Consider the following 26,556-nt stretch of genomic DNA (forward strand, 5'->3'; position numbering starts at 1 on the left):
ATATATATATATATATATATATATATATATATATATATATATATATATATATATATATCTCTATATATGAAAGCCACATATACACACACACACACACACATATATGAAACCCACATATACACACACACACATACATATATATATATATATATATATGAAAGCCACATATACACACACAGACACACACACACACAACCCTACCCACCCTCTGGGTCTGCGCCGCCTGTAACCACTCATCCATAAAGCCTTGAAATGCTCCCCCAGGTGTGTGCGGGGGCCGGCTCAGCAGTCTGTGCGCTTAGCCGCTGGGGCTTTTGTGAGCGCTGGCATGTTTTGAGTTTGGGAAGGTATGAGCAGTCACAGGCCACTGGCTCCATGTGAATCTGTCACATGTTTTTCTTTTTCTTTGTGGTAGTTCTCTCTCTCTTTCTCTCTCTCTCCCCCTCTCCCTCTCTCTCTTATGCCCCCCCTCTCTCTTTCTACCTCTCTGTCTCCCTCTTTCTCGTGTACTTTTTCTGTCACGCAGCCCACCTCCCTTCTCAGTGTGTGTGTGTGTGTGTGTGTGTGTGTGTGTGTGTGTGTGTGTTTTACAGGTGGGCTCGGAGCAGCAGGTGAGCCTGGAGCTGAGGCCAGAGGAGGTGCTGGCGTCTCTGCCGGCCTTTCCCCGAGGGGCCCCTCAGCAGCGGGCCAGGAGGGCTGCCGAGGCACTGTGCCGAGCCTCCAACCACGCACAGCTCATGGCCCTGCAGCAGGTGGGTCTGACACACACACACACGCACACATACATACACATATACACACACACACACACAGAGAAATACATGCATGGAGACCACACGCACGCACAGAGAGAGAGATAAGTACATGCATGCAGACCACATACAGTAATGCATCATTCTGACCCAGTCCATACTAAGTGACTTTATTAATTAGTCACTATTCACTCTTTTTTCTCAGTCAGTCAATCTATGCTCACTTGCATTACTGTACTGACTCACGTGATAACTTGCTAACTTGCTAACTTCTTCACAGACTAATTCAGAGGACATAACTCACTGTGGTGATATACTGATGCAGTATTTCATGGCAATAGCATGGTGCCCATACAAACATGTCCATGCTAGTGTTGGGTGCCATAATTGTTGAGGTGAAGATCCGCTGAATGTTTTCATGTCTGTAGGCACACCGCGCAGTCAGTTGTCACTGTTTTGAAGTTGCACAATGTTGTCTTTGAATGTCTTTTGTGTTTAATATCCAAACAGCTTTACACTTGATGCTTCACTCACTAATGCAATATACTCGCCAACTTTGAAATCAGTCAGATGAATGGCTCATGGGATGCAAAGAGCACAGAGAAACTCACACATTGAGACTTTTCTCGCCTCATACATTGATAGATTTATCCATCTCTTATTTATATCTCACTAAGCTTTTTGGAAAAGAGAATTTCTCCAAAGCACAAAGCTGCTTTGATATCAGTCCATCAGACGTGCGCACATTAAAAACACATCAGCTGTGAGAGGCCGTGGCTGGTGCCGCCGCCCCGGGATCCAACACTCCACTCCGCTCCAGCTGCCTCGCTCTGCCCACAGGATGTTGTGTGTAGTAATAGTCCATCAATATCGATCAATATTTCATACAGGAATAACTAACCCTCCCTCCCCTCCCCTCCTCTCCCTACACCCCCCCCCCCCCCCACATGCCTGGAGGGTCATCGAAAGCTGTTATTTCACGAGAAAGCCCAGGCCATGCATTAGGAATTGAAAAGAGAGAGAGAGAGAGAGAAAGAGAGGAAAAGAGAGAGAGAGAGATGGGGAGGGAGGGAGGGAAAGAAAGAAAGAAAGAAAGAAATGGAGAGTTGGAGTTGAATGGGGTGAGAGGTACTATGGGGGAGCATCAATCATTCATGACCCACCATTGGCCTGCCAGGCTCAACAAGATGATTTATGCAACACTTGTTGTGACGCCGCACTGCAGCCAGGCCCTGCGATCCTACCGCAGGCGCCGTACCAGCCTGCCGTTATGGGGGCCATAATGCATTTTTAAAGGCCTCTGTTTCCAGCCTCAAAATGAGATGATCAGCTCTCATGTAGCCACCTCATAACGCAACCTCTTACTTGGAGCGGCTCACAGGGTGTTGTCGAACACTGCACAGTGCCCGTTTTTTATTAAGTGATGTGTCTTCATGTCAGAAGCCCGAGTGTGCACCCTTGGGAGAGGTTAATGGTTATATCATATTGATGCATTGTACTTCTCTTTTGGTCACAAGTGTTTGTGGAGTCCACTGCGTTCAGCTTGGGGGCAGTTTTGGTGGGCGAGTCGGTTCCGTGCAGCTGATGTTCTGTAAGTTATGCGCATAGTTTTGCAAGGCAGTACACCAGAGGCGTCCTTGGGTTCCGTTGTGTATTGCCGGGAGGGAAGTGTATCTTTCCCCATCTGTGTACAGTCAATGGCAAACATTGACTGGAAGCTGTGAAACACACTTTTCTATGCAAATAAATCCGACGAGTTATTCCCAAACAATAGCACGGCTGTTCTGTATTAGTGACCTGTATTTCGTGTGTGTGGTGAAAGAGTGTTTATTTATTTGTATCAGTTGTCAGAAGTTGACTAAGAGCTTGTTGATACATTTTAATTGTCAGCGTTTTTGACTGAGAGCTTGTTGATGTGTTTGTATTACTTGCTGTGCTTGTTGACTCTTCTGTATTAACTGAGGGCCTTGTGTGTGTGTATGTGTGTGTTTGTGTGTGTGTGTGTCTGTGTGTCTGTGTGTCTGTGTGTCTGCGTGTGTGTGTTTGGCCCCAGGTGGAGGCTCTGCAAGCCGAGCTGGAGTTCCACAGAAGCCTGTACAGCCTGCAGGTCACCTACACAGAGGAGCTCATTCAAGGCGTGCGCCGATCCTACCAGGCCTTCCAGGACAGCGTCACACACAGTCTGTGTGTCCCACTGCAAGGTACCGCACACAACCGCAGCATTATGAAGCGATAAGTCTAACGGCTGTTGATATTAGTTATCTAGTGTTTACGTACTTATTTACTTATTCATTTGGCTACCACTTTCATCCAAACTGACCAAAGTGACCTACATATGCCAGTTACTACAAGGGCCAGTCTCCTCAGAGCAACTTGGGGATAAGTGCCTTGGCTCAAGGGCACAAAGGTGGAAGCCAGGTGTTTGTCTCTTGCTGATTTGAGGGAATATATGATTTTGATATATTTGTCTGTTAAAGGAATTATCCGGAGTAAAATGCACTTTAGATTGATTTACGGATAATTGGGGGTACATACGTTGAGTTGACATCAAAATCATGTCATTCAGATGTGTTTTGAGAAAGTTCGATTGTACCGTTTTCAGTCACAACTCGTAGCCTGGAAGTGAGCAGGGCATTTCAATGTCGCCGCTACAAAACGCTATTTTTATACCTCTTCTACAGTTCCAAACAACATAACACTTACGTGGTAGTGAGTAGAGGGTCCCTAAAGCCAAACCGAAGTATCCCGAGGTCTTTATGTGGTCGAATAGAGAGTCCAGAATTAATTTCATCAAGCCAGTACCTTTCCGGAAATGTTGCCATCTTTGCTGTAGGAGTCTTATTGCTTAGTGTGTTGTAACACGCTCTGGAAATTCACAATTTTGTCGCCGTTTAAAAAAAATAAAAAAACATAGTCCAGTATTTCTTTCGAAATTGAAATGAAGTTGTATGGAAACGGTACAATCGAACTTTCTCAAAACACATCCGAATGACATGATTTTGATGTCAACTCAACGTATGTACCCCCAATCATCCGTAAATCGATCTAAAGTGCATTTTACTCCGGATAATTCCTTTAATATCAGTTATCTAGTCTGTGTTTTTCTATATGGGCTGATTTCACTGAATGTATGGTTTCGTTTATTTGTGTTTTTCTTGGTTTTATTTCCAAGACTAGTTCATCAGATGCTCAGTTATTTTCCCCTCAAGAGCCTCATGATTTATGAGGTCAGATGTACAGTGCATGAGATTACTTGAGGTATTGTTTGACGTATGCTACATGACGTTGAATGTTATCATTTCGCTGATCATATAGCGGGTATTTTTTTTATTATTTGGTGCTATGTAGCATTGGCTGGAGGTGCTGTGAATAGTGGGCATTGTCAGAGGGGGATTTCCCGACCCCCTTGGAAGCAAATAGGGTGCAGGGACACAGCGATTAGGCTCTGGGATGGGGAGATTTACAGTGAGCCCCTGGTCCACCGCACAGCGGTCATGAAGTCCCCCCACCCCGCCACACTCGCGCACTCTCTCTCTCTCCTAATGCCGCACCCCCTTCGCTCCACCTGCTCACATCAGTCCACAGCTGCAGAGGATGCTGGGAGGAATCAGGGTCGAGCAGCGAGAGCGTCTGAGAACCGGGCGGCTTGGCAGGCGAACTGAGGCGCGTGAAGCAGTACCGTGTAACAGCCATCTTGCAGCCCGTGTGTGTGTGTGTGTGTGTGTGTGTGTGTGTGTGTGTGTGTGTGTGTGTGTGTGTGTGCGCAAGCAGTGGGAACATTCCTCTGGCAATGGTACCCATGGAGGCTCATTAAAGCTCAAAGCTTGGTGACCCCCCCCCCCCACACACACACACACCAAACACCCCCCTTTCCTGCCTATATGATGTCATCAGCCCTTTCTCAGTGTAGGTTCCATCTCAACATCAGATACACTTTCAATGCATGGAGACACACACTCACAAACACACAAAAATGAATTCACACATACACATACACCCAAACTCATTCAAACACACACATGCAGACACGCACGCGCACACACACACACACACACACACACATGCATACAGACACACACACAGTATACACGCATCCTAATTGGAGCATGAGAATATTCTGTTCGTTGTTCATGACCTGCAGGCTTAAAAGAACTCATCTTAGTAGTGTAAAACATGTCACACTTCAAGTATTCTCTCGAGTTGGTGTGTGTGTGTGTGTTCCAGTGAGTGTGTGTGTGTGTGTGTGTGTGTTTACCCACATGAACACGCGTGTGCACACAGAATACATAACACACTCCACTTCTGGGGGGGTGGCAAAGCAGATCTTCACAGTGACTGAGTGCAACTTCACGCTTTGTGAACGCAACAGAGGGCTCTGCCTACACACACACACACTCCGTGAAAATTCCTCGGCACCCGCCTCGTCCTCGTTCCCCCCAACATGACTGTCTCTGTTTTTTTTTTTTTTTGTTCCCTTCTCCCTTGCCTCACATCTGCATCTCGGGCGTGTGATGTGCGTGCATGTACATGTGTGTGTGTGTGTGCAGTTCTCTATCCCCTGGGTCTTGAATATTTTACCTGAAGAATTGCTTTTTTGTTTATTTTTTTCCTCTGTTTTTGTCTCACTCCTCCACAGCGCTTTGATGGTGCGGATGACTATATGTCTGACTGTATTGCTTGGGTGTGTCCTCTCCCTCCCTCCCTCTCTCTCTCTCCCTCTCTCTCCTCCAGATGTGCTTTCATGTTATGCTGATTTGCGGAGCTCGGCGTCTGAGGAGGCGCTCCGCCACTTCCTGACAGCCTTCAAGAGCAACGCCATGTGCATCCAGGAGGCGGTGGAGGCCCTCGACCCTTCAAAGAGCCGAGGTAGATAGATCACCGCTTGTCTGTTGGGCGCTCTCGCTTTGTTTCTTTGAATCATGCTCTCTCTCTCTCTCTCTCTCTCTCTCTCTTTCTCTCTTTCTCTCTCTCCTCCTCTCCCTCTCTTTTTTTTCAGTCTTTTTATGCTGTAAGTTTTAATATCCCTCATTGTGTCAGTATGGGCTATGCTCATGTCAGAAGCATTTGGCTCTATAACAGACATATTCACCTTTATTTTTTTCCTGCACAGACATCGGTCTTCAGTTCTTGTCAGTTGTTGGGTGTAAAAAGCACACTAACATGCAAATGCAAAGCCAGTCTGTGCCTCTCCTGAGATGTCCTGTCCTGTCCTACCCTGCACGTCTTTTTCTGTTGCTGGAATTCCACCCTAGATTCCACTAGGACACATTTCAGTTTTTCTTTTCTTTTCTTTTCCATCCGTTTTTTTCTTTCCTTCAGTAAAGGGGAAACATTTTTCAGCTGAGGGGAAACCTGTGCAAGCGTGTGCAATCCACACACACACACACACACACACACACACACACACACACACACACACACACACACACACAGACACACACACAGACACACACACACACACATACACACACACACACACACACACACACACACATACACTCATACACTCCCGGCTGAACGCTAACGGGGTGTGGGGTGATGTAGTGCGCCTGTAAAAGTCTGAGGAGCCTGGCGCTGCTTCAAGAGTCCTGTGTGGTTTTCTCAAGCTACATACACACACACACACACACACACACACTCACACACACACACACACACACACACACACACATACGGGCGCGTGTACTGTGGTGAAAGGTGGCACCGCTGGAACGGTTGGCACCAGCGCTGATACCGGCGGCGGTGGTGGTGGTGGAGGGGCCGGCGGTGTGCCCTGATGCCCGCCTGACAGCCATGGAGCTGAGCCCAGACCTCCCAGCCAGCAGCGGGCGAGACCAGCGCCACCCTGCTCTGATTAGGCGCTCCGAGGAGAGAGGAGGAGGAGAGGTGGCTATGGAGACGGCATACTGAGGAGCTGACATCACCCACTAATCACCAGGCCTGCTGCCTCACACTGGAGAGAGAGAGAGAGAGAGAGAGAGAGAGAGGAGAGAGAGAGAGAGAGAGAGAGAGAGAGAGAAAGAGAAGAGTTAAGAAAGGACAACAGAAAAAGGATTGAGAAGAGAAGAGAGGAAAGGAGGGTGAAGAGAGGGGAAGAGTAGCTGATAGGAGAGGAGGGGTGAGGACAGGGGGAGTATGAGAATAATGAGTCTGACCCTGTGCACTGCTCTGTGGCACTCAAGGGCTGGGGGTAGTTATGGAGGGGGCAGTAAGGTTGGTGCGAGGGGTGGGGGTAGTTATGGAGGGGGCAGTAAGGTTGGTGCGAGGGGTGGGGGGCGTTATGGAGGGGGCAGTAAGGTTGGTGCGAGGGGTGGGGGTAGTTATGGAGGGGCCAGTAAGGTTGGTGTGAGGGGTGGGGGTAGTGGGGCTGCACCTGTCACAGCTGTCCCCCCTCAGCCCCAGACATACGAGGCGGAGGCCACTGGCCTCTGTCTAAGCCAGGCGTGAGTGCTTGTTTCTCTCTCATTATCCCCAAGAGTATAATGCAGAGCAGAGCAGAACACAAATTCCAGCCTGTATCTGTGTGACTGTGTTCCGTAGGTGAGGCTGTCTTCACATACCATGATGCAGCACAACATAAGGATCTGTGGTTCCTTTTCAAATGCTGGGCCAGTAATCAAATGCCATATATGGCTGCATTGACAAAGGAGATACTATATCATTCTTCCTTCCTTTTCAGTATCATATTCATATGCTTTTATACTCTTCTTGTCGCTCTTGAGAAGGGGAGATTTTAGAAGCTTCAGGGAAGGGTCTTAGAAGAGTCTTTCTCTTCTCTTCTTATCAAGACACGTTTAATGGCAGTGTCTCGCTCTCTTTCTCTCTATCTCTCTTACAAAAAAAATGAAAGGTGATTGTGGAAGTCATCCATTGAACTGATTACGATCCTCGGACACTGGTCAAACACTCCTCGGCTATCGCGCCCAAAACTCCCACCCACCCCCCAACTCCCAACTCCCAACCCCCAGATGTGTGTGCACACACACACACACACACAAACACACAAACACACACACACGGCATGTTTCCTCCTCACCTTGCTTGGTCTTGGTCTTGGTCCCTCCAGCTCCCTTTACTCCCCCAGATAGAGACAGGGCTGGCCAACCCAAACAGCCTGCCTGCCCCACTGTTCCACATTTCCATAGGTGGCTTAGCCTCTCAGGTGTGTGTGTGTGTGTGTGTTGGGGGGGGGGGGGGGTTAAGAAGGTCTATTTGTGTGTGTGTATGTGTGTGTGTAAGTGTGTGTGTGGGTGAGTGGGTATGGGTATGTGGGTGTGCATGTGTGTGTCTTTGAGTTGTTTGTGTGTGGGTATGGGTGTGGTGTGTGTGTGAGTGGGCCTATGTGTGCTTGAAGGGAGAGACCGTGATGTGTGAGAGAGTGAGTGAGCCTGCTGTGTGTAAGGCATAGAGAAAATGGTGTGTGTGTGTATATGTGTGTGTTTGTGGGTGTGTGTGTGTGTGTGGTCCCATCTCAAGTGCAACCACAGCGGCTGAGGCCTTCCTTTGAGGCGCCCTGGTGCTGGTGTGTTCCACCGGTGCCCAGTGTGCCAGCGTGGGGCTGACCGTGCCAGGCCTCCCCTCCCACAGACGCAGACGCACGCGCTCGGCCGCTCCGCTCCACTTTTTCACCGCCCGGAGCCGCCCCATGCTAAATATTTACACAAGCACGGCTGGAATGCCTGAGGTTTTATGGCTGTGTGTGTGTGTGTGTGTGTGTGTGTGTGTGTGTGTTAGCACACAGATAGCAATCGTGCTGTAATAGCTGAAGGTGTTTTTACTTATCTTTGCATTTTGCATAGACCATTTTCATCTGCTTCCATATTATATATATATATAAGCCCCCTTTTTATAAGCCCCAGTGGCCATTATTACTTACTATGATAACATGATATTTAATGTTTGAAATTCTCATATCTGATCATATGAATGTCATTAATGACAGGAGTGAAATTAACCTAAATGTCACAAGGACACACCCGGTATTCCTCAACTCATTTCAAATACCTCAGTCCTTGAAGGCATTCTGCTTCTGTTCAGTTTCGTTTCAGTTTTGAAATTACAATCAGCGACCTGTATAATCATATCTCCCTAGATTTTTATTTTTTTATGAAACCGTAAGACGTCTTGGTTCTTTGTTCTCCATTTATGAGGCAATGGAGTATTCCTTTTGTTACGTGTCGGCGTCTTGACGATCTCCAAAAGCCATGCTGCCACTGTTGCAGCCGCCACTGCTTATCTCCCTGAACCTTCTCGTCTGATACCACAGTACCAGGGTGCAAAGCAATTTGTTTCGTAATGAGATAATACCGGGGCCCTTTGCCGCCTTTCATCTCCTAACCACGAGCACCTGCTATCGCTCTGTCTGTGTGTGTTTGTGTGTGTGTGTGTGTGTGTGTGTGTGTGTGTCTGTGTGTGTCGCTCGACTCGTTGTGCGCCATCGACGAGGGGGGATGATTCTTCTGAGCCCCGTGATTGGCTTTTGTTGGCCTTTCTTATCTGACAGCTCTGTAGCCCTTTGTCTCACCTGACGTATCTTCGTACGTCTCCATGTCACAGTGTCCAAAAGGGGGAGAGACACCCGCAACCCCCCCCCCCCCCCCCGCACACACACACACACACACACACACACACACACACACACACACACACACACACACACACACACACACACACACTGGTTCGGTATTCTCTGGGTGTGGGTGTAGGGTGGGGGTGTATACGGAGGTCTGACCTGCTTTGGGGGACCCTGGAGACCCCGACCCACATACAGGCAGGCTTGTCCAGAGCGAGCGCCTGTCAGCTCCTGTCTTCTGGCTCCAGCTCAGGTGTGGCCTGGGTCAAAGGGTCTGGGGCTTCCAGGCAACACCGTGTGTGTATGTGTGCATGCATGGAAATATACTTTTATATACAGTATGTACTTGTGTGCATGTGTGAAAGACATGTGACTTTTGTTTTAACATGTTTGTATAAATCATAAAAGTTGATTGTGTTGCATATATGTGTATGTACTGTATGTATTTATAAACTATATGTATGTGTTTGTGTGTGAATTTGAGTGGGAGCTTGATGGTGCATGTTTACATGCAGCGACAGTGAGCATTTCCCGCCGGAGGCGTCTGAGGCCGAGTGAGGCCCCCCCCCCCGCCACACCCGCCTCCCTGGCTGGCTGATTCCACCAGGTCCTACAATTTACAGCCCTGCCTGACACATTCCGTGCCACATCAGAAAACACTCCTAACTCACATGCCATGCGCGGGTCGCACCCCTGACATTCACACCATCAATCCAGCCAACCTCCCTGAGAAAGTCAGATGTAAATCTTAACTGTGTGTGTGTCTCTCTCTCTCTCTCTTTCTCTCTTTCTCTTTCTCTCTCCGTTAACATATCTGTTTTCTGCCACGCTTGAACTTGTTTAGTTCTCTGCGCATTACAGTCAAGTTGATGTTGTGAAAGGCTGTGGCAGAGTAGTGGCGGGTAGCGCCCTGCAGCGATGCCCGGAGCGCTCAAACATTAACTCGGGACAGTAAAATCAAACATCAAATATTTTTTATGGTTTATCTGGAGATCCTAATCCGGCTCTGGAAGCGGGAGCCAAATGCTCATATAATGCTCTTAAACAAATTAATCAGAAGGAAACAAAAGCGCTTTTGTTGCACGGCTCGTGTGAACACTCCCAGGCTTGAAGGAATCTGTAACGTGCATCCGTTAACGCTAATGCTACTGATGCTGATAACCTGGCCGTTTCCTCTTTTCAGCCAGCCGTCTCTTGTGTTGTGCTGTGCTGTGTGGTAGAGCTGTAATCAGGCCTTAAAAGTTAGGCCCGACAAGGTCCGAGCCTGACAGAAATCAGCCCGAATCCGAGACTGACAGCTTTTTAAAAGCCCGAACATGTTTACAACCCGACATTATTCAAATGTCCACATGCACGCAGCTCTTTTGCTTTTTGTCAAGAATCATTTATACATTATTTTACATAATTTATTCATGACTAACTTAAGCTAGGCCACCTGATAGTTGGAACAAAGAAATAAAAAAGTCCTCTGTAACATCATAACATCTCAGCACTCTGAAGTTTGCAGGAACCCTCCCATAAGCAGCCCCGGCATTAAAGGTTGTATCAGCGATAGCGGGGATACGTCACTTCTGTTGATGTTCAAACAAAACAGAGAGCTAGCTCACTACTCCCTCCCCCTCCCTCCCGTGCAATTAAAACTCTCCTAAATGCGCATCTCGTCGGTTATTGGTTGAAATACTTTATTTTGCCTTTGAGTGGGTTGCCAACCCTTGTTGGTAGCAATTGTTTTTGTGTACAGATCTCAGAGCCTAGGCTGCCTACAGAGACGCAGTTTTTTGACGGCCTGCTTATGGGGCAGACAGCTAGCGGATCGTTAGGAAAGATTAGACAAATATGATCATTTATGTTTGGGCCTTTTTTGGGCCTGAAATCGCTGATACAACCTAAAATTAGTTCTTGCGCCAGCTCTTCAAACCCCTCGCCATTTACGATATTAAAAGGCCTAATGTCTTTACAGCGAAAGCTGTAAGAGTTCTCCGTAACCATTTGTTTCACCTTTGCAGGGTTGGGTTTTGTTGCTGTAACAAACAATGTTATTGTAGGTTAATCCTGGGCACTGGCAGGTGTGGACAAGCTTTGATCAACATCCCTGTCGTTCTGCAGAATGTTTTTCATCCTTTGGATTTTACATAGGCTAACCCACTCCAGCTCATTCTCATTATGCACATGGCAAAACTTTTCTACACCTCAGACTTTGCTTTCTTTGCCGGTGCAACTAAAAGGCCAGCCTCCGTTTCACCTCCTCAGCATCCATTTTTGCATCTTTCTCGCAGCTAATCGAAACGCATCACCTGACCACTCATTTAGCCTACCGGCCCGAGCCCGTGTGAAATGCTAGAAATTAAGCCCGAACCCAACCGAACCCATCGGGTCCCATCAGGTTCGGGCAAACATCTTCTACTGTGTGCCCCCACAGGAGCGGAGGCGCTGTCGCGCTACGGCGAGGAGTTCCTGGCGGCCGTGGAGCACGTCCTGGGCGAGTGCGGTCAGCGGCGGGAGCGGGCGGCCGGGCGGCTGCAGGACCTGAGGCTGGAGCAGGAGCAGGCCCTGGAGCTGCTGAGCGGCCTGAGGCTGGAGAGGCAGGAAAGGAGGGCCCGGAGGCCGGCTGGGGGCTCCCAGGGGCCCAGGAGGGGGTCCGAATGGCCGGCGAGGGGTCTCGATGGATCTGGGAGAGGGTCCGAGGGGCCAAGGCGGAGTGGGGATGCAGGAAGGAGGGGTTCTGGGGAGCAGGAGAGGGGTCAGACACCAAAGGGGAGGAGTCTTGGGGAACAAGAGTGTCAAGAGGGGAGCTTAGAACAACATGTGGGTCTAGGACTCCCATCCAGAATGTTGGAACAACAGGAGACCAGCGTGGAACAGCAAGAGAACTGCAGCTTAGAACAACAAGACAGCAGTCCAGAGAAGCATGGGGGGACACCTGTGCCTGTCCAGTCCTCCACGTCCGACAGACAAGAGCGGGCGCGTTCCGTCGGACGCAGGGGCAGTGAAGGGTCAGATAAAGTAGTCAGTGGCAGGCAGCCCGCTCCACTGACCGCCAGCGCCAAGCAGAGGGCTCTGAAGAAAGCCCTGTCCATGGACATGACAGCAGACACGGGCCCCCAGCGCTCTCCCGCGCAGCCCACCGGGGTCATCCAGAGGCCAGCCAGGAGCGCGCCGCGCAAGCTCCCCCCCATGGAGCTCTCAGGCAGGCCAGAGTGGCAGAGCTAGCGCTGGGGCTAATGCTAGAACGCCGAGTCATCTGGAGAGAGAGAGAGAGAGAGAGAGAGAGAGAGAGAGAGAGAGAGCAGCAGGGGGTAGTGAGGCAACCCAGAGAACTGGGGCGAGAAAGGGAGAGAGAGAGAAGGAGCGAGAGTGAAGGAGAGAGAGACTTCTGGGTTAATGCAGTGACTAGAAAACACTCTCAGCACAGGCTGAGCAGACAGTGAGAGAGAGAGATGGAGAGAGAGGTGGATGTAGAGAGAGAAAGAGAGAGAGAGGAGCTGGAGAAAATGAAAAGCACTTAGGGAGGGCATGTTTTTTCGGTGTCAAGCAAAGTCCACGTCTGCTTTCATCAGCTTCTATAGCTCCAGCGGTGCATTCACTACGAGAGCGGACGGCTGAAGGGAATCTGAGGACCAGAGAGGGCTTTTTGGGGTACATGGTAGTGTGGGGGTGGTGGTGGAGCGTGTGTGTGTGTGGAGGGGAGGGTAATGTAGGCACCTGTCCCTGGGTTTTACTGCCTCTCCTCAGACCCGCCGTGTTCAGACCACAGGTGCCACATTTTTAACAGTTTAGTTCTGGCAGTCAGGGCTGTCAAGAGAATCCACTGGCAAAACTCACATTTTTATAGGTTTCTAAAGTGTGTGCTGTGCTGTGTATGTGTGTGTGCTATGTGTGTGTGTGTGTTTTGACTGATTAAATTGCCCTTTTAATGGAAAAATGGCAAAAAAAAAGTGTAGCTCTAAGTGCTGTAGCTTTTGTGTGTTTTTCTTAGTCTGACATTTTAAAGTGGGGTCAAGAGAATCTTTATATTTTGCAATTAAAGAGGAAATGTGTGTGTGTGTGGGGTGTGAGTCTGTGTCACGGTGGGTAAACCTGTCAGAAATGTGCCCTTGACTTATGACCTGAACCTGAGACTCAAGTATGTGGCCCTCACCAGACTGCCAATCAAAAGGCTGTGTCCTTCAATGTAAATGCAAATATTGCTCAATCATCCAGTCTGATTCTTTTATGTGTTCATGTCATGGTACTTAATACAGGACCGTAAAGGTTCAGGTTCATCTGGTGTAATCAGGGCATGTAGTACATGGATAAACAGCATTCCCTCCTATGAGAAGTTGTGTTGTCTCTGATGAGTGATTGGTTGCTGAGTGATTGGAGGTGCATGTCTGGTGAGGTGTGATCCTGTGTGGTGCCCTGCAGAGTGTTGTGTGGTGGATGTGGCAAATACGTGCGCTGTGCTGGGCTTTGTTGTGCGGGGCGGTGTAGGGTGGTGCTGTCGGGCGGTGCGGCAGCCCCATCTGTGGCAGCGCTGGTTTTGAGTGACACAGCAGGTGGGAGCTCATCCTTCCCCTGCTGTTTTCAGGTGATCCAGCTGGATCCCCCCGGCAGAACATCGCTCTCACTCCCTTACTCCCTCCATCTCCTGTCCTCCTCTTCCTCCTCCTGTTCCCTCTCTTTCTCCCTCTTTCCTCCTCTTCCTCCTCCTGTTCCCCGTCTCTCTTCCTCATCCTGACCCCCCCCCCCTGCTCTCCCTCTTCCTTTTCTCATCCTGCTGCTTCTGTGGGTCTCCTCCTCTAACCCCCCAGCAGCACCCCAACTCACAACCCCCCCCACTCGCCTCATGCTGTCAAGACAAAAGTAGTCGTGGGAGGCATTAGTCACCCGGCTGCGTTTGTCTTCCCGGCGGCCTGGGTGGCAAAAACAAGAAAGAGACGGAAGAGGGAGGGAGGGAGGGAAAGAAGAGATAAGATAAGACGGCAAAAGCGAAAGGGCGACTGAAGTCGTTCTCTCTCAGCCCGTGGCACACTCTGAGCTTTGGAAAGAAAAAGAGAAAGCTTTTATTTTCTCCTTAAGTCTGATCTTCCCTCATGAATAATGCAGAAGAGTTTCACCCCTCTCCCATTCTCCATCCTTGTCCTCTATTGCACATCACCTCTCTCTCTCTCCCTCTGTTATTTTTCATGCTTTTCCCCCTCGCCTGTCTTGTAGTGCCATGTCCTGTGAATAAACACAAATGCCTCAACCGAAGCCATTTCTTCCGCGACAGATAACTTGATTAGGCAGTTTTTTTTTTTTTGTTTTTTTTTTAAACGCTCGCAGAAATGCTCTGACAAATCTGTTTCTGGAAAGAGAATGCCTGAGGAGGGTGGGGAGAGAGAGAGGGAGGGAAAGAGAGAGCCACAGAGAGGGAGAGAGAGAGAAAGTAATAATTTAATGACCTATCCAAGTGGCACGTCAGAAAGGCGATTTAAGGATGCAGCTGCTGGGGAAAGGCAATTTCTTCTAATCCTTTCACTCTTTTTTTGAAAGAAGGGACACGTTTTTCCTACTTAAATATCCCTCTAGACAGCGCATTGTTTTAAACTCAATTGAAGGACAATTTGGCTCACCTCTACCCATAGAGTACGTTGTTCCAGAACCCATAATGACAAAGAATATCGCCAGAATGTCCCAATGGAAATGACTCACACGAAAACAAATTTCGATTTTTGTAATAGTCAGATGTTATGCATGCTGCAGCATCTGGAAACATTATAGGTGTAAAGCTTCCTGTCTGAACATTTTCAGTCTGACAGATGCACCTTTCCGATGCGAATACAATGACTTGAAACACAAATTTGTCTTTGGAATCCTGCATTATTGTCAGTATTGTCTATTCTTTGTCGTCTGTCTATTGTAGTTGAGCGCATTATAGACCCTGTGTCATATTTCAGCGTTGGTGTAGTCTTGCAGCCTGCTCCCACACACACAGATGCGATTTCACACCGGGTTCGTGAGGGATTTGTTTTTTAAATAAGCATAAAGTGAGCCGAGCACATTGCCTTTATTGAGGTCAGTCCGGCTGGCTCAGTCAGCGGTCGATTTGCACCTAAATGTAGTCAATGGCAGCAGATACCCTAAGCGGCTTGGCAGTTGATAATATACTCAGGGAGTGAGGGAGAGATGGAAAGAGAGAGAGAGAGATGGAGACGGAGAATGAAAGGCGTGAGAGTGGATGCCGCTGGGAGCAAGGGATTGTGGGTCCCAGAGAGCTGTGTGGCAGGTGACATCAGCCGGTAGAAAGTGCCAAAGCCAGGCTGAGGCTGGTTTTTATGGTGTGATGGCTCAGGGGAGAAGAGGAGGGAGGGAGGAGCAGAGCTCAAACTGGCTACGAGTGCTAAATTAAAGCGCCAACGATAATCCTGTGCCCTCGAGAGACAGCGAAGGTAGACTAGACGCAGAGAAAGCAAGAGCAGCAGGAAAAGTGACCCACGGCGACACGGGGTCGAGCGAGGGAGCGAGCGAGCGAGAGAGAGAGAGAGAGAAAGAAAAAGCCACCCCAAAGGCTGGAGGAGGAGTAGGTGGTTCTGGGTGGTGGTGGTGGTGGTGGTGTTCCTGGATGGGGGAGATGAGGACACCACCCTGCAATAGCGTGCTGCTTTGGCCCTTAGCATCTCAGCTCTCACTCGGCTTGGCTCACATCTGGCTCCTGTCCTCCTGAAAGTCCCTCGTCACGCTCCAGACAGGCTCTCATCGTGGTGGAAAGCCACATACGAACAGGCACACACACACACACACACACATACACACATCCAGGGATATTTTCACGGCCATTAACCCCCTTAGCACTCACACACTATTCCTCCACCAGGTAATTAGCCAATCACATGGTCCCTTTATCCTGGAGGGTTTATTCTGCTCATTTAATAGATATGTGTGTGTGTGTGTGTGTGCGCATGTAGACTGATTTTTTTTTTCTTTCCTGTATTAGTCCAGTCTTTAATGAGGGAGCTCTGACTGGAATGCAGAGCAGAAATCCTAGCCTTGAGGTATGCTCTACTCAGATGAAGCCTGTTTTTCAGAAGCCCAGTATAGCACTGCGATAGGCTGTGCTGCCTGTTTGTGCAGCATTTAGATGCGTGTGCTCGTCTTAAATGTGCACATAAAGACCTCACTCTCTTGAGTCTATTTTTTCCCCCCACGTATCTGTTTCACATCAATACTTTCCCATCAACGCACTTCTCTTGCTAGTGTGTTGATCTTCATTTCAATATTAAAAACACTATCCTTGCAGTGTGTGTATATACAGTATGTGTGAGTGTGAATGGGTGTGTGTGTGTGTGTGTGTGTTTGTGCGCCTGCCTCTCCCATTTGAGTACACGTCTGCATAACAGACGTCACTCCTGACTGCTTGTGTGTTTATTTATGCACATGTGCATATGTTGTTAGGTGTTAGTGTCTTATGCCATCACACACCCAACTGTATACACAAAGATAAGTGTTTGTGTCTGTATGCGAGCATTTATGTATGTGCGCATGACGACATTTAACTGTTTAACTGCATGTGTGCTTCAAAGGCTCTCCCGAGTGTCTCATGTTATGTCAGTGTCTGAGCACGCACAGAGATGACCAGCCCCTCCAATTTGTATTGGTATGATTCCATAATCCATATCTACACAAATACAATATGTGTACATATGCACATCTGTACAGTATTTTCTCTGTGCGTGTGTGTGTGTGTGTATTTGTATGCATGTGCATTAGGACCCCACCTTCTCTCTGTGTGTGTGTGTGTGTGTATGTTAGTATTTGTATGCATGTGCATTAGGACCCCACCTTCTCTGTGTGTGTGTGTGTGTGTGTGTGTGTATGTTTGTATTTGTATGCATGTGCATTAGGACCCCACCTTCTCTGTGTGTGTGTGTGTATGTTTGTATTTGTATGCATGTGCATTAGGACCCCACCTTCTCTCTGCCCTGTAAGCAGCTGTTCCTCTTGCGCTGTCTGACTTGGAGCCCTCAACCAGCTGTTTCATTACCTGTAATTAGAGTCTCCATAAACGAATCATTTCCTTTGGATTGGAGCTGCTGGGGTTTGATTACGTTCTAGCAGGCACTGGCCGTCATTCTGGGTGGGTTCCAGCAGCAGCTGCCTCTCTCTCGCTCTCTCTCTCTCTCTCTCTCTCTCTCTCTCTCTCTCTCTCTCTCTCTCTCTCACACACACACACACACACACTCAAACATGCACACACACACACACACACAGACACTTACACTCAAACATACTCACACACCAAACACACATACATATTGTATGGACACAGACATGCACAGACACACCACACACTTACACACATGCCACAAAAAAAAAGAAACGGCTAAAAAAGCCCCAACCACTTTGCAGCTGACAAATGCAAGTTGTAAAAGCGAAGGCAAAAGCAATGATTTAGGAAGAGGAGTGGGGAGAGAGGCAGCAGCTCCCACAGGCCCAATCAGACCAGACGGGGAACACAAGTCTCCACGGCGATGCGTTGAGCTACACCGCCATCCCATCACTCCACCTGTCCTCGTCCCCCTGTCCCGGGGCCGTTCCACGAGGCCGCAGCGTATCGGTCTTCAGCCTCCACCAGCAGTGCGGAAACTCCCTCAGAAATAAAAAAAAAGTACAGAAACAAACGTTCTACATCTGGCCTGCCAGGCACCGCTCTGCCGTGTTTTTTCCGCGGTCCAAGAGCCTAACTTTATTTGCCGCTGATGTGCTGTTGGACGTGTTTCCAGCTGGCCCTTCAGTGGATCCATGCCAGATCAGGGCCAAATGTGTTTTTCCTTCCACCAGTCCAGTGCACAAAAAAAAAAAAAAAAAAAACAGAAAAATCCTTTTTGAAAAAAAACAAAAAACAAATACTCTATCTTTGGCAAGATGTACTCGCTTACGTGATTCACGACTCGTGAGGCTCACTCCCTTTGCCTCCTCTGTGTTGTTGGTCGTGTTGTCAGCCGATGGTTCACCCGATCTGAGCTGCATCAGGGCCAGGTGCGCTCCAAAGTCTGCTTCGTTTAGGTCCATTTTTCCCCCTAATAGTAACATGACCGGCACTGTACATTTTTACAGTGCTTGGGGAAGTTTATAACTTTAATTAAAGCAGTTCATTTGGCCACTGCTGAGACAGGGCCTGGTGGTAGAAGGAGGTGTGTGTGTGTGTGTGTGTATGTGTGTTGCGTGTTGCGGGGGTGATTTTCGGGAATAGTGTTTTATTATACATTAGGAGTCATGCATATGAAACACACATATGTCAACACCTCGCTGGTGTTTAAGCCTGATGCGTCCCATGAGTGAGATAGGAACGTTTAATGGTTTGTTTGCTTTGGAGGCCGTCACAACTATTTTTAGACTGGCTGGCCGAATGCTCAGGAACTCTAGTACTTTTTCGTTGACACGAGGTACTCAAGCAGAGCTTATGATTTCACACACTCGTTAATTAATACGCCCTGTTATATTCGAGGCCACATTCTGTTCCAGAAAAGCACAGAAACGTGTGCCAGATTGTTTAGTGGTATAATATTAAACTTCTGCTGTGCACCAAACATCTGTGACAAGTCACATTATACAATCCAGTGGATGGGCCAAATATTGAGCAACTGACTTCCCGGAAGAAAAGAAGGAGATGTCTTGAGCTCTTCCACACTAAAATGAAAAAAGGCTTGTGTCCAAGCGTTTTTACCTTCCATTAATTGCTTTAGCCATCTGCATTGTGCACTACATTTGGAGAATTACCGCAGCTGATTAATTTCGGTCAGTTAATTTTTGCTGCACTCAACTCCGGTATAATCAGTCAGGATCCGAGGTGCCCTTTCTGCCAAGCCACTATCCCTCTCTTTCTCTCTCTCTCTCTCTCTCTCTCTCTCTCTCCCTCTGCAGACCTCTTGCATGAAATTACCATCTGATCAGGAATGGTGGCACATGTTTCAGGCCCTGTCCATTAATTTGTTTCTGGTCTGAACAATGTCCTGCAGTTAGACTCCTGCTCGGCCTAATGCACCGTGCCTGGCGCTTCGCTCCCTAAGCCTTCTGGGAAATGGTTCATCTGGCAGGGCCATTCTGTCTGCAGCTGCGTGCTTGTGTATGTGTGCGTGCGTGTGTGTGTGTGTGTGTGTGTGTGTGTGTGTGTGTTTGAGAGAGAGAGAAAGAAAGAAAGAACGAACGACAGAGAGAGCCAGCAGCCATTAGCATGCGTCCAAATGAGAGCATCCTTCAGGGGATTTCCCCGAGTGTGTCTAATGGAAAGAATCTCAAAAACAAGTTTTGTTCTCAACTCGAAAAATCCTGTTCCCTCTCCTTCCATCTCTACCCATTTTCCATTCCATCATGGTATTAATAGGCATTGTTGCTTACCTATGGGAATATACTGACTTGCTTTATAGACAAATGTGTTTTAATATGGGAGGTTTTTTATTGTACTGCCACTTATATTGCCATTTTTATAATTAATAGAACTGAACATGCAAGAAGTAATAGTCTAGGCTATTTTGGATTTTAGAGGTAATTAAGCTTCACATATGATCAGTTGGCAAACTGCACTGTAAAGGTCCACTGCATTATAGACATGTTTTGAATTGCTGAAGCGAAATTGTTTATGCAGACATCCGTGAGCCCCTCACTCCACCCCATCCACATCATCCTGCCGTGTACCCAGAGCTACCTTGATCCTCTAACCCCAAAGGGCCTGATGTGTCAGCGATGTCTTCATGCTAAGTCGGTCGGAAAAGCTGCGGCTTCCTAATGATTGTGACAGGCGGAAGTTCCTGACTCGGCCTTGTCCTGCTTTGGCTTTTTGATCAGCGCTGTGTAGTCTGCGTGCTCAGCTCAGTCTGTGTCGGCCCTTCTGCTCCCGCTGTCTGAGGAGGGGTATCGCTGGTGGGAGTGTGTGTGTGCATGGGGGGGGGGGGTTGGGAGAGGAAGGCCACCGTCAGCTGCAAGCGCCACGGGGGGTGGCAGCACTTTGATCAGGCCTCAGCCGCCGACGTCTGTTCTGACATTGACGGCCCCCACACACACACACACACACACACACACACCGTCCTCCTCCTCCCCGCCAGGTGGAAGGGAAGGGAAGTGGACGTGCAGCCACATGTGTGATGGAATCTCCTGTCTCCTCTCACTCACTTCCTCTCTCCACCACCTCAGTCCTCCCAAGTTGCTCCACTCCTCGTCCTTCCCCTCCGTATGCAATACAGCTCCATCTTCTCCATCTTCTTTTCTATTGTCCTTGTTCTCTTTCTCCTTTGTGCCCCTACTCTCTCTTCTCCCCTCCACTCTTCCCTCTCTCCTTTTTCCTTTCTTATCCTCCCTTCAGCTCACCTGTTGTCTTGCCTGTTATCCTGCTTATCACTTCACTCCTCTCCCTTCTGCGCTTCCGTTTCCCTCTCTCTCTCTCTCTCTCTCTCTCACCCTCTCCCTCTGTAGATGAAAAGCCATTAGGACGCTTGCCACTCTCTGCCTCTCAGTCTGCCGACTGCACATGGCATCTGACGTCCTCTTCTTCTGCGATTTCTCCTTCTCCTCCTCTCGGTGATGTGCAGGGGCTTTCCGGGCTGCCCTGACAGTAGCCCAAACACGGGGCTAGAGCGAGCTGCCCCATTCCACTGGGATCTGAAAAAAAGATCATGAAATAATCGAACAAAGAAAATGATGTATTTGCAGATTGATGTTTGTAAGACTGGTGGTTTGGAAGTGGATGGAAAAGGAGTCAAGGGAGCTTCCTCATCCCCCCCCCCACCCCCCACCCACACACACACTTGAGCAGCTGTGCTGCCTTCGCACGTCCCACTCTGGTTGCCCTCAGGATGTCAAACAGTGACATCGCCACCATCTGAGCACCCAGACTGCCTTCCTCTCTCTCTATCTCATCCTTGAGCTCTCTCCAAGCCAAATTGCGGGCATAGAAAATCAATGGCACGCTGCCCCTTCCACAGATCCGCTATTGATCATCCTCCTGCGCAATTATCTGCGAAATTATTCAAACTCCACTATTTGCCCGGCGCACGCGGGTGGCCCATTAATCAGCGGGATGGTGGGATGTGCAGGATGACTAACTTCCCCGAGACTCGCGCTTTGATTCTCTGTCTGCCATGCAGATCTGGCTCAGGTCTCAGGAGAGATGAAGACACACACACACACACACACACACACACACAGAGAGTGAGAGAGTCACTCAGACAGACACAGATACACAACCAACCACCCACCCACAAACACGCACACGCACACATTCGTACACATGTACAGACTGAAACACATACTTGCAGACACACTAATTCAGACAGATGCTCTCATAATACACATATGCATACACACTCACACACACACACACACACACCCCACCAGACAGTCACTCGGTCAAAGTTACACACACATAGTGGAGACCCAGACAGCCACACAAGCACACACACAGGTACTTATATGTGCACTCTGGCACACATACACACAGAGACAGACAGACACTAGACACACAGACAGACACACACTTAATTGTGTTCACTCTCAGAGACTCAGACATGTTCTGACACTTGCTCTAGCCCCAACTATCCTACACCGTTGTGCACAGTAATGTGCAATTCAGACTCTAAGGAGAGAGAGAGAGAGAGTGTGTGTGTGTGTGTGTGTGTGTGTGTGTTAGAGACAGAGACACAGGGAGTAAAAAGCCCTAATGAGACAAGAATATTTGAATAAAAATCACCCCCCAACAGTCACCAGCAGACTCACTGTTATCCATGTCCCTTCCCTCTCACAGTCACTCTCTTCTCTCGTCCTCCTCTTGTCTCTCTTCCTCCCTCTCTCCCTCCGTGTCTCTCCTCTCCTGCCATCGTGCTCCCCCTCCCTCTCTCAGCTTGTCAGGCAGGCAGCCGGGAGCATCAGACGCCCAGCGGATCTGTCACGCTGTCAGGGAGGAGGCGCAATTAAAAGAGCACTCCGGATTGCAGGTGGAAATTAATGATGGCACTGTTGGATTTTTAAGAGCATCCAGGGGGCTTCATTTATTTTTCACCGTGACCTTGGCTGTCGTGCCCCCCCTCTCCATTTGAGTGAGTGATTGGGAAGGCATGCTGTCTGTTTCCTAGACTTTTTTTTCTCTGACAGATTTGTCTCGCTTGCAGGTACTCACGTGTGTGTGTGTGTGTAGATGACAGTTCATCCATTTCTTTTCCCCCACAAAGGCATAATCACAATGTCATTTTTTGTGACAAAGGTGAATGTCTCTTTCATTGAGATTCGCGACTGTTTGTTCTTTTGTTGGCATGGCACATAAAGGAAATTGCAGTCAAGCACAATGTACCAGCCCAAGCAATCACCTTCCTGAGCTAATCTCCAATTTTCACAAAGCAGCACAGCTAAATTTTTGTTCTTTGTGCTTTATCAGTAGGGGCAACGTATCTGACATATTATTATTCAGGATTTGGTATTTACTTACATTTAGCTTTTAGATTCGCCCATTGTTCATGCAACATCATGGCCTTTCAAAATAGCAAAACTGAAATACGTTCAGTGAGATGAATTAAGCAGAATGCACTTTGTATTAGGTCATGTGTTGACCAGGGAAATTAAGTAAGGACTGAGGCGAGGTCATTTGGAATTTGGCATAACTCTTGAAGGAGACTCGTCTAATTAAACTAGCAGGATTTGACAGCCACTCGTCTTCCTCATGGGTTTGGTGAAGTGAGGAAGCTGCACACACAGACCTTGGCCAGGCTCAGCGCACGGACAAAGAGGCCATTACCTCATGGCCATAGCAGCAGCAAAGCCGCTCATTAATGCACTGACACACAACAGATTCCCCACTTCTGAAGGAGACAGGATTGCTTTCCAGGGGGGGAAACCCCTCCGCTCTTCCACCTCCTCCACCCCTCAGCAATCCTCTAATCAGTAGGAAAAGCATTTTTATTGCAGTTGAGTTGTATTGATCTCGGACCCACGTGATGAAAACGGGGGGCCGCCCTGACAGACCAGGAGAAGAGGAGGAGAAAAAAAGAGGAGAAGAAAAGCCACAGGCCTTGGAGAGGTCAGATAACCCCTGGGGCAATTTATGCGTTTCGGTCAAAGGGGACCCTGAGAGAGATGGCTCCTTTTGTTTGTGTAGCTTTCAGTTTAGGAGTTTGGTCAATCAAAGGGCTCCTTCACCTGTCCCCATCACCCTTTCCAATGTCACTGTATGTCCCAGGGGGGACGTGTATCTCCCCACTGAGGCAGAGCAGGCCATCAGTCTTCAGAGCCATGCAGATGCTAACGCTAATGTCTCAGTGGTGCTGCACGTTTCAATAGAATTACCTCGTATTCTCCTGCTGTTTATAGCTGAATAAATAACATAAATCCATGTAGGTACACCATACAGTTATAAATAACCCTTCATTTATAATGACTACTAAATAAGACTTTCTAGCCATCACTTCTAATTAGATCATTTAGCTGTGGAAGACATGTATAATGCCATATATAATAGCAATATAATGCTAACACCATCATGGGAAACACTTTTGATGTTGTAGAGCTGTATTTTATGCATGTAATACCTCCCATAACGGAAGGCACGATGGCATCCTCATTACGCTACACGTGTTTCACTGGCCCCATCCGAGAGTGCTGTGCGGTAAAGCATATCTGAGCTAGTCACGGAAGCCTCCATTACGCCGTCAAGAATAAAGGATGGCCCAGGTGAGGATATCATTATGAGTGCATTATATCTGTGGATATGCTACAATGAGCTTCCCCATGATTCATGACCCCCCGAGGCTCCGGAATCTTCCGACCCCACGTCTAGCTTACGGCTCATATTTCATACGATCTCTTCCTTTAAATATCCGCCTTATGGAGGGGCTCTGGTGTGTCGTGCGCGTTAAGATTGGATATCTGCTACGAGTCAGATTGATACTGCATGGGTCATGGGGACACTCAAACCCAGGGCTTCCCAGCTGCCGTGGTACATCCTTCAAATTAAGTGAAAGAAACCTGCCCCCCAATCCCACCTAACCAGCTCCCATCCTCCAGTCTCCCCCCATGCTCTTGGCTCTAATTGGAAGGTCAGCAGCAATGTAGCTGAAACAGCTCCATAATTAGCTCCCTTGAATCATTCTTAACCCATTTAAATGACTAGTCTGACCCCACAATGACATGTTGGCTTTCAGATGGGCATTCATCACACAGGGGCACTGAGCTGACATCTCTGGCTGTCATCAACAGGAGCGTGTGGCAAGGAAAGCTAAACAGCTCTGCTCGGGGTGTGACATTTTTTTTTCAGATTCCTGGTCATGTCTAGCATTAGGACATTGACAGTGCTCTCCTTCTGTTTCATTGTCTAATTCTGTTATTTTGGGAAGACCTGTGAGCACCACCAAAACTTCAGTTCAGAGACTTGTTTGCTTTGAAAATATGTGGAGAATAGATCTGAGACCGTGATCTGACAGATCTGCTAGTCTGAATGTGTAAGTGACGGCTTTAGAAAATCTAGCTTCTCTGAAACTCCTGTAGTAATGCATGTATTTACAAAGATGAACTGCTGAACCTGTTGAATCTTTCTTGGGTGGGTGTGGGTTTTAAATAATCTTACAGGAAAACAAAGGTCAGTTCTTCTCAGGCCAAGATCCTGTATGTCCTTGTTGAGAGATTCTGGCCTTCTATGTGTTTCCATGTTTAACTTGTTTGAATCTAAGAGATTTGGAATTATAAATATTTTCATACCCACCGGAGAAGCCAGTAAATCCATGTTTTGTAGCAGTCCACTGGAATGGCATACACAGATTACATTGGCCTCCCACCCATCTTAATGGACAAGGTTGTGAAAAGCCTAGTATGTTTTTGGCCTTAAAAAAAAAGGTTTGTCCTGATGTGAGAGCAGGAAGTGCCACTGGTCAAGCTGTGTTTGGACGTCCCCAGTGTTGAAAACCTTACATGAAGAAAGGCATCACGGTTAGCCCAACAGAACATTCCAGAGACTCAACAGTGATAAGCTATGGCTGCCCCCGTTTGGGTGGGAAGCGAGGTGTCTGAAGCCCATCCTGTTGTTAGCCCAGAGGGTGAGAGCTGTCGTCGCGTCCCACGCCGCAGTCCGTGCGCTGTTGACTTGCTGCGCTTTTATCTCCAGCAAGGCCCAGGATTAGACTGTCATCACAACGTCCCAAAAAACATGGAGGGGAGAGAGAGAGAGACAGAGACAGACGGAAAGAAAGAAAGTGTCCCGACAAACCAATCCTCACACGTCCAGTTGCAGTGTTGCAGACTGACTCTGCGAATATGCGAGCATGGTTTGGGAAGTGAGCTCTGTCATGTGTGCCATGACGCTTCCCAGAGATGGGTGAGCTGGCCGCTCAGGGCTGAGGAGAACTTTCTAGAAGTCTGGGAATGGATCTGACAAACACCACCTCTGATGTTCGTCTTTGATATCGTCCACAGCACTGCAAACGAGGCTTCATAAACAGGCCATATGTCTTTGTTATGTGAGAACTCTGTTGTCTACACTCTCTATGTTCACTTCAGTGTGTTCTGTCGCACTACAAAGATACGTTTGATGCCGACACCAGGTGACAGTAGCCCCTTTTTTCAAAGCTGGTCTTTTTTTTTATCAGCAGACATATACTGTATTTAAGTCTGATTTTATAAGCAGAGAAAGAACATGCCTCTCTTATTCTGTCCCTCTCTCTAGCTTTCCCTCTCTCACTCTAGCTTTCTCTTTCTCTCCTCCTCTCTCTCATTTCCCACTGGTAGCCCTTTGTTTTAGTATTCTGCTCAAATCAGCGCAGCCCTTTTGTTGCAAATGAGAGAAAATGGGAAATGATGCACAGCTCTTCTGTCGCAAATGAAAAAAATGGAAAATGATGAGATTGACAGAAATTATCTCCTCCCCGTTGCGATTTCTCTCGTCCTTCACTCAGGCCCCCTTTTCAGTTGACACATGTGTTATCTCCTCGCCAATTATGTGCAATTGCAGCCCCGTGACCCGCCACAAAAGGCCTGAAATGGACTGGACGTGAGCATTAGCATTTGTAATGACCACTGAGGGTTTGCCTAGTGGCCAGCTCACGCTCATCCAACTGAGACATTAATAATGCATTGACAACCCCCCCCCAGCTTTTTTTGTGTTTTCCGCATGAAAACCATGCAAGTGATCTTATATCTGCATGTGTGATGTGCGTGTGTGTGTCTGTGTGTTTGTGTGTATGTGTGGCTGTGGGTGGGTAGGTGGACAAGACTTCCCCCTCCTGACACATGTGTGAAAGCTCT

The 26,556-nt window shown here is 48.2% G+C and overlaps 1 protein-coding gene across 1 annotated transcript in view; it reads left to right on the top strand.

Annotated features, from left to right (window-relative positions):
* Window positions 1–12,926, top strand: part of LOC143106125 (uncharacterized) — a 48,157-nt gene extending 35,231 nt beyond the window's left edge. The window contains exons 6-9 of the mRNA XM_076270316.1: window positions 594–752; window positions 2,806–2,953; window positions 5,484–5,618; window positions 11,744–12,926. Coding sequence (XP_076126431.1) covers window positions 594–752; window positions 2,806–2,953; window positions 5,484–5,618; window positions 11,744–12,534 — 1,233 coding nt within the window. The 3' untranslated portion in view covers window positions 12,535–12,926. The remainder of the gene's footprint in view (window positions 1–593; window positions 753–2,805; window positions 2,954–5,483; window positions 5,619–11,743) is intronic.
* Window positions 12,927–26,556: the final 13,630 nt, after the last annotated feature.

Source organism: Alosa pseudoharengus, unplaced genomic scaffold (assembly GCF_046254945.1).
Source record: "Alosa pseudoharengus isolate Yale_2024_CS ecotype anadromous, Long Island Sound unplaced genomic scaffold, YU_APseudo_1.1 YU_APseudo_1.1_scf_6, whole genome shotgun sequence".
NCBI classification, from domain to species: Eukaryota; Metazoa; Chordata; class Actinopteri; order Clupeiformes; family Clupeidae; genus Alosa; species Alosa pseudoharengus.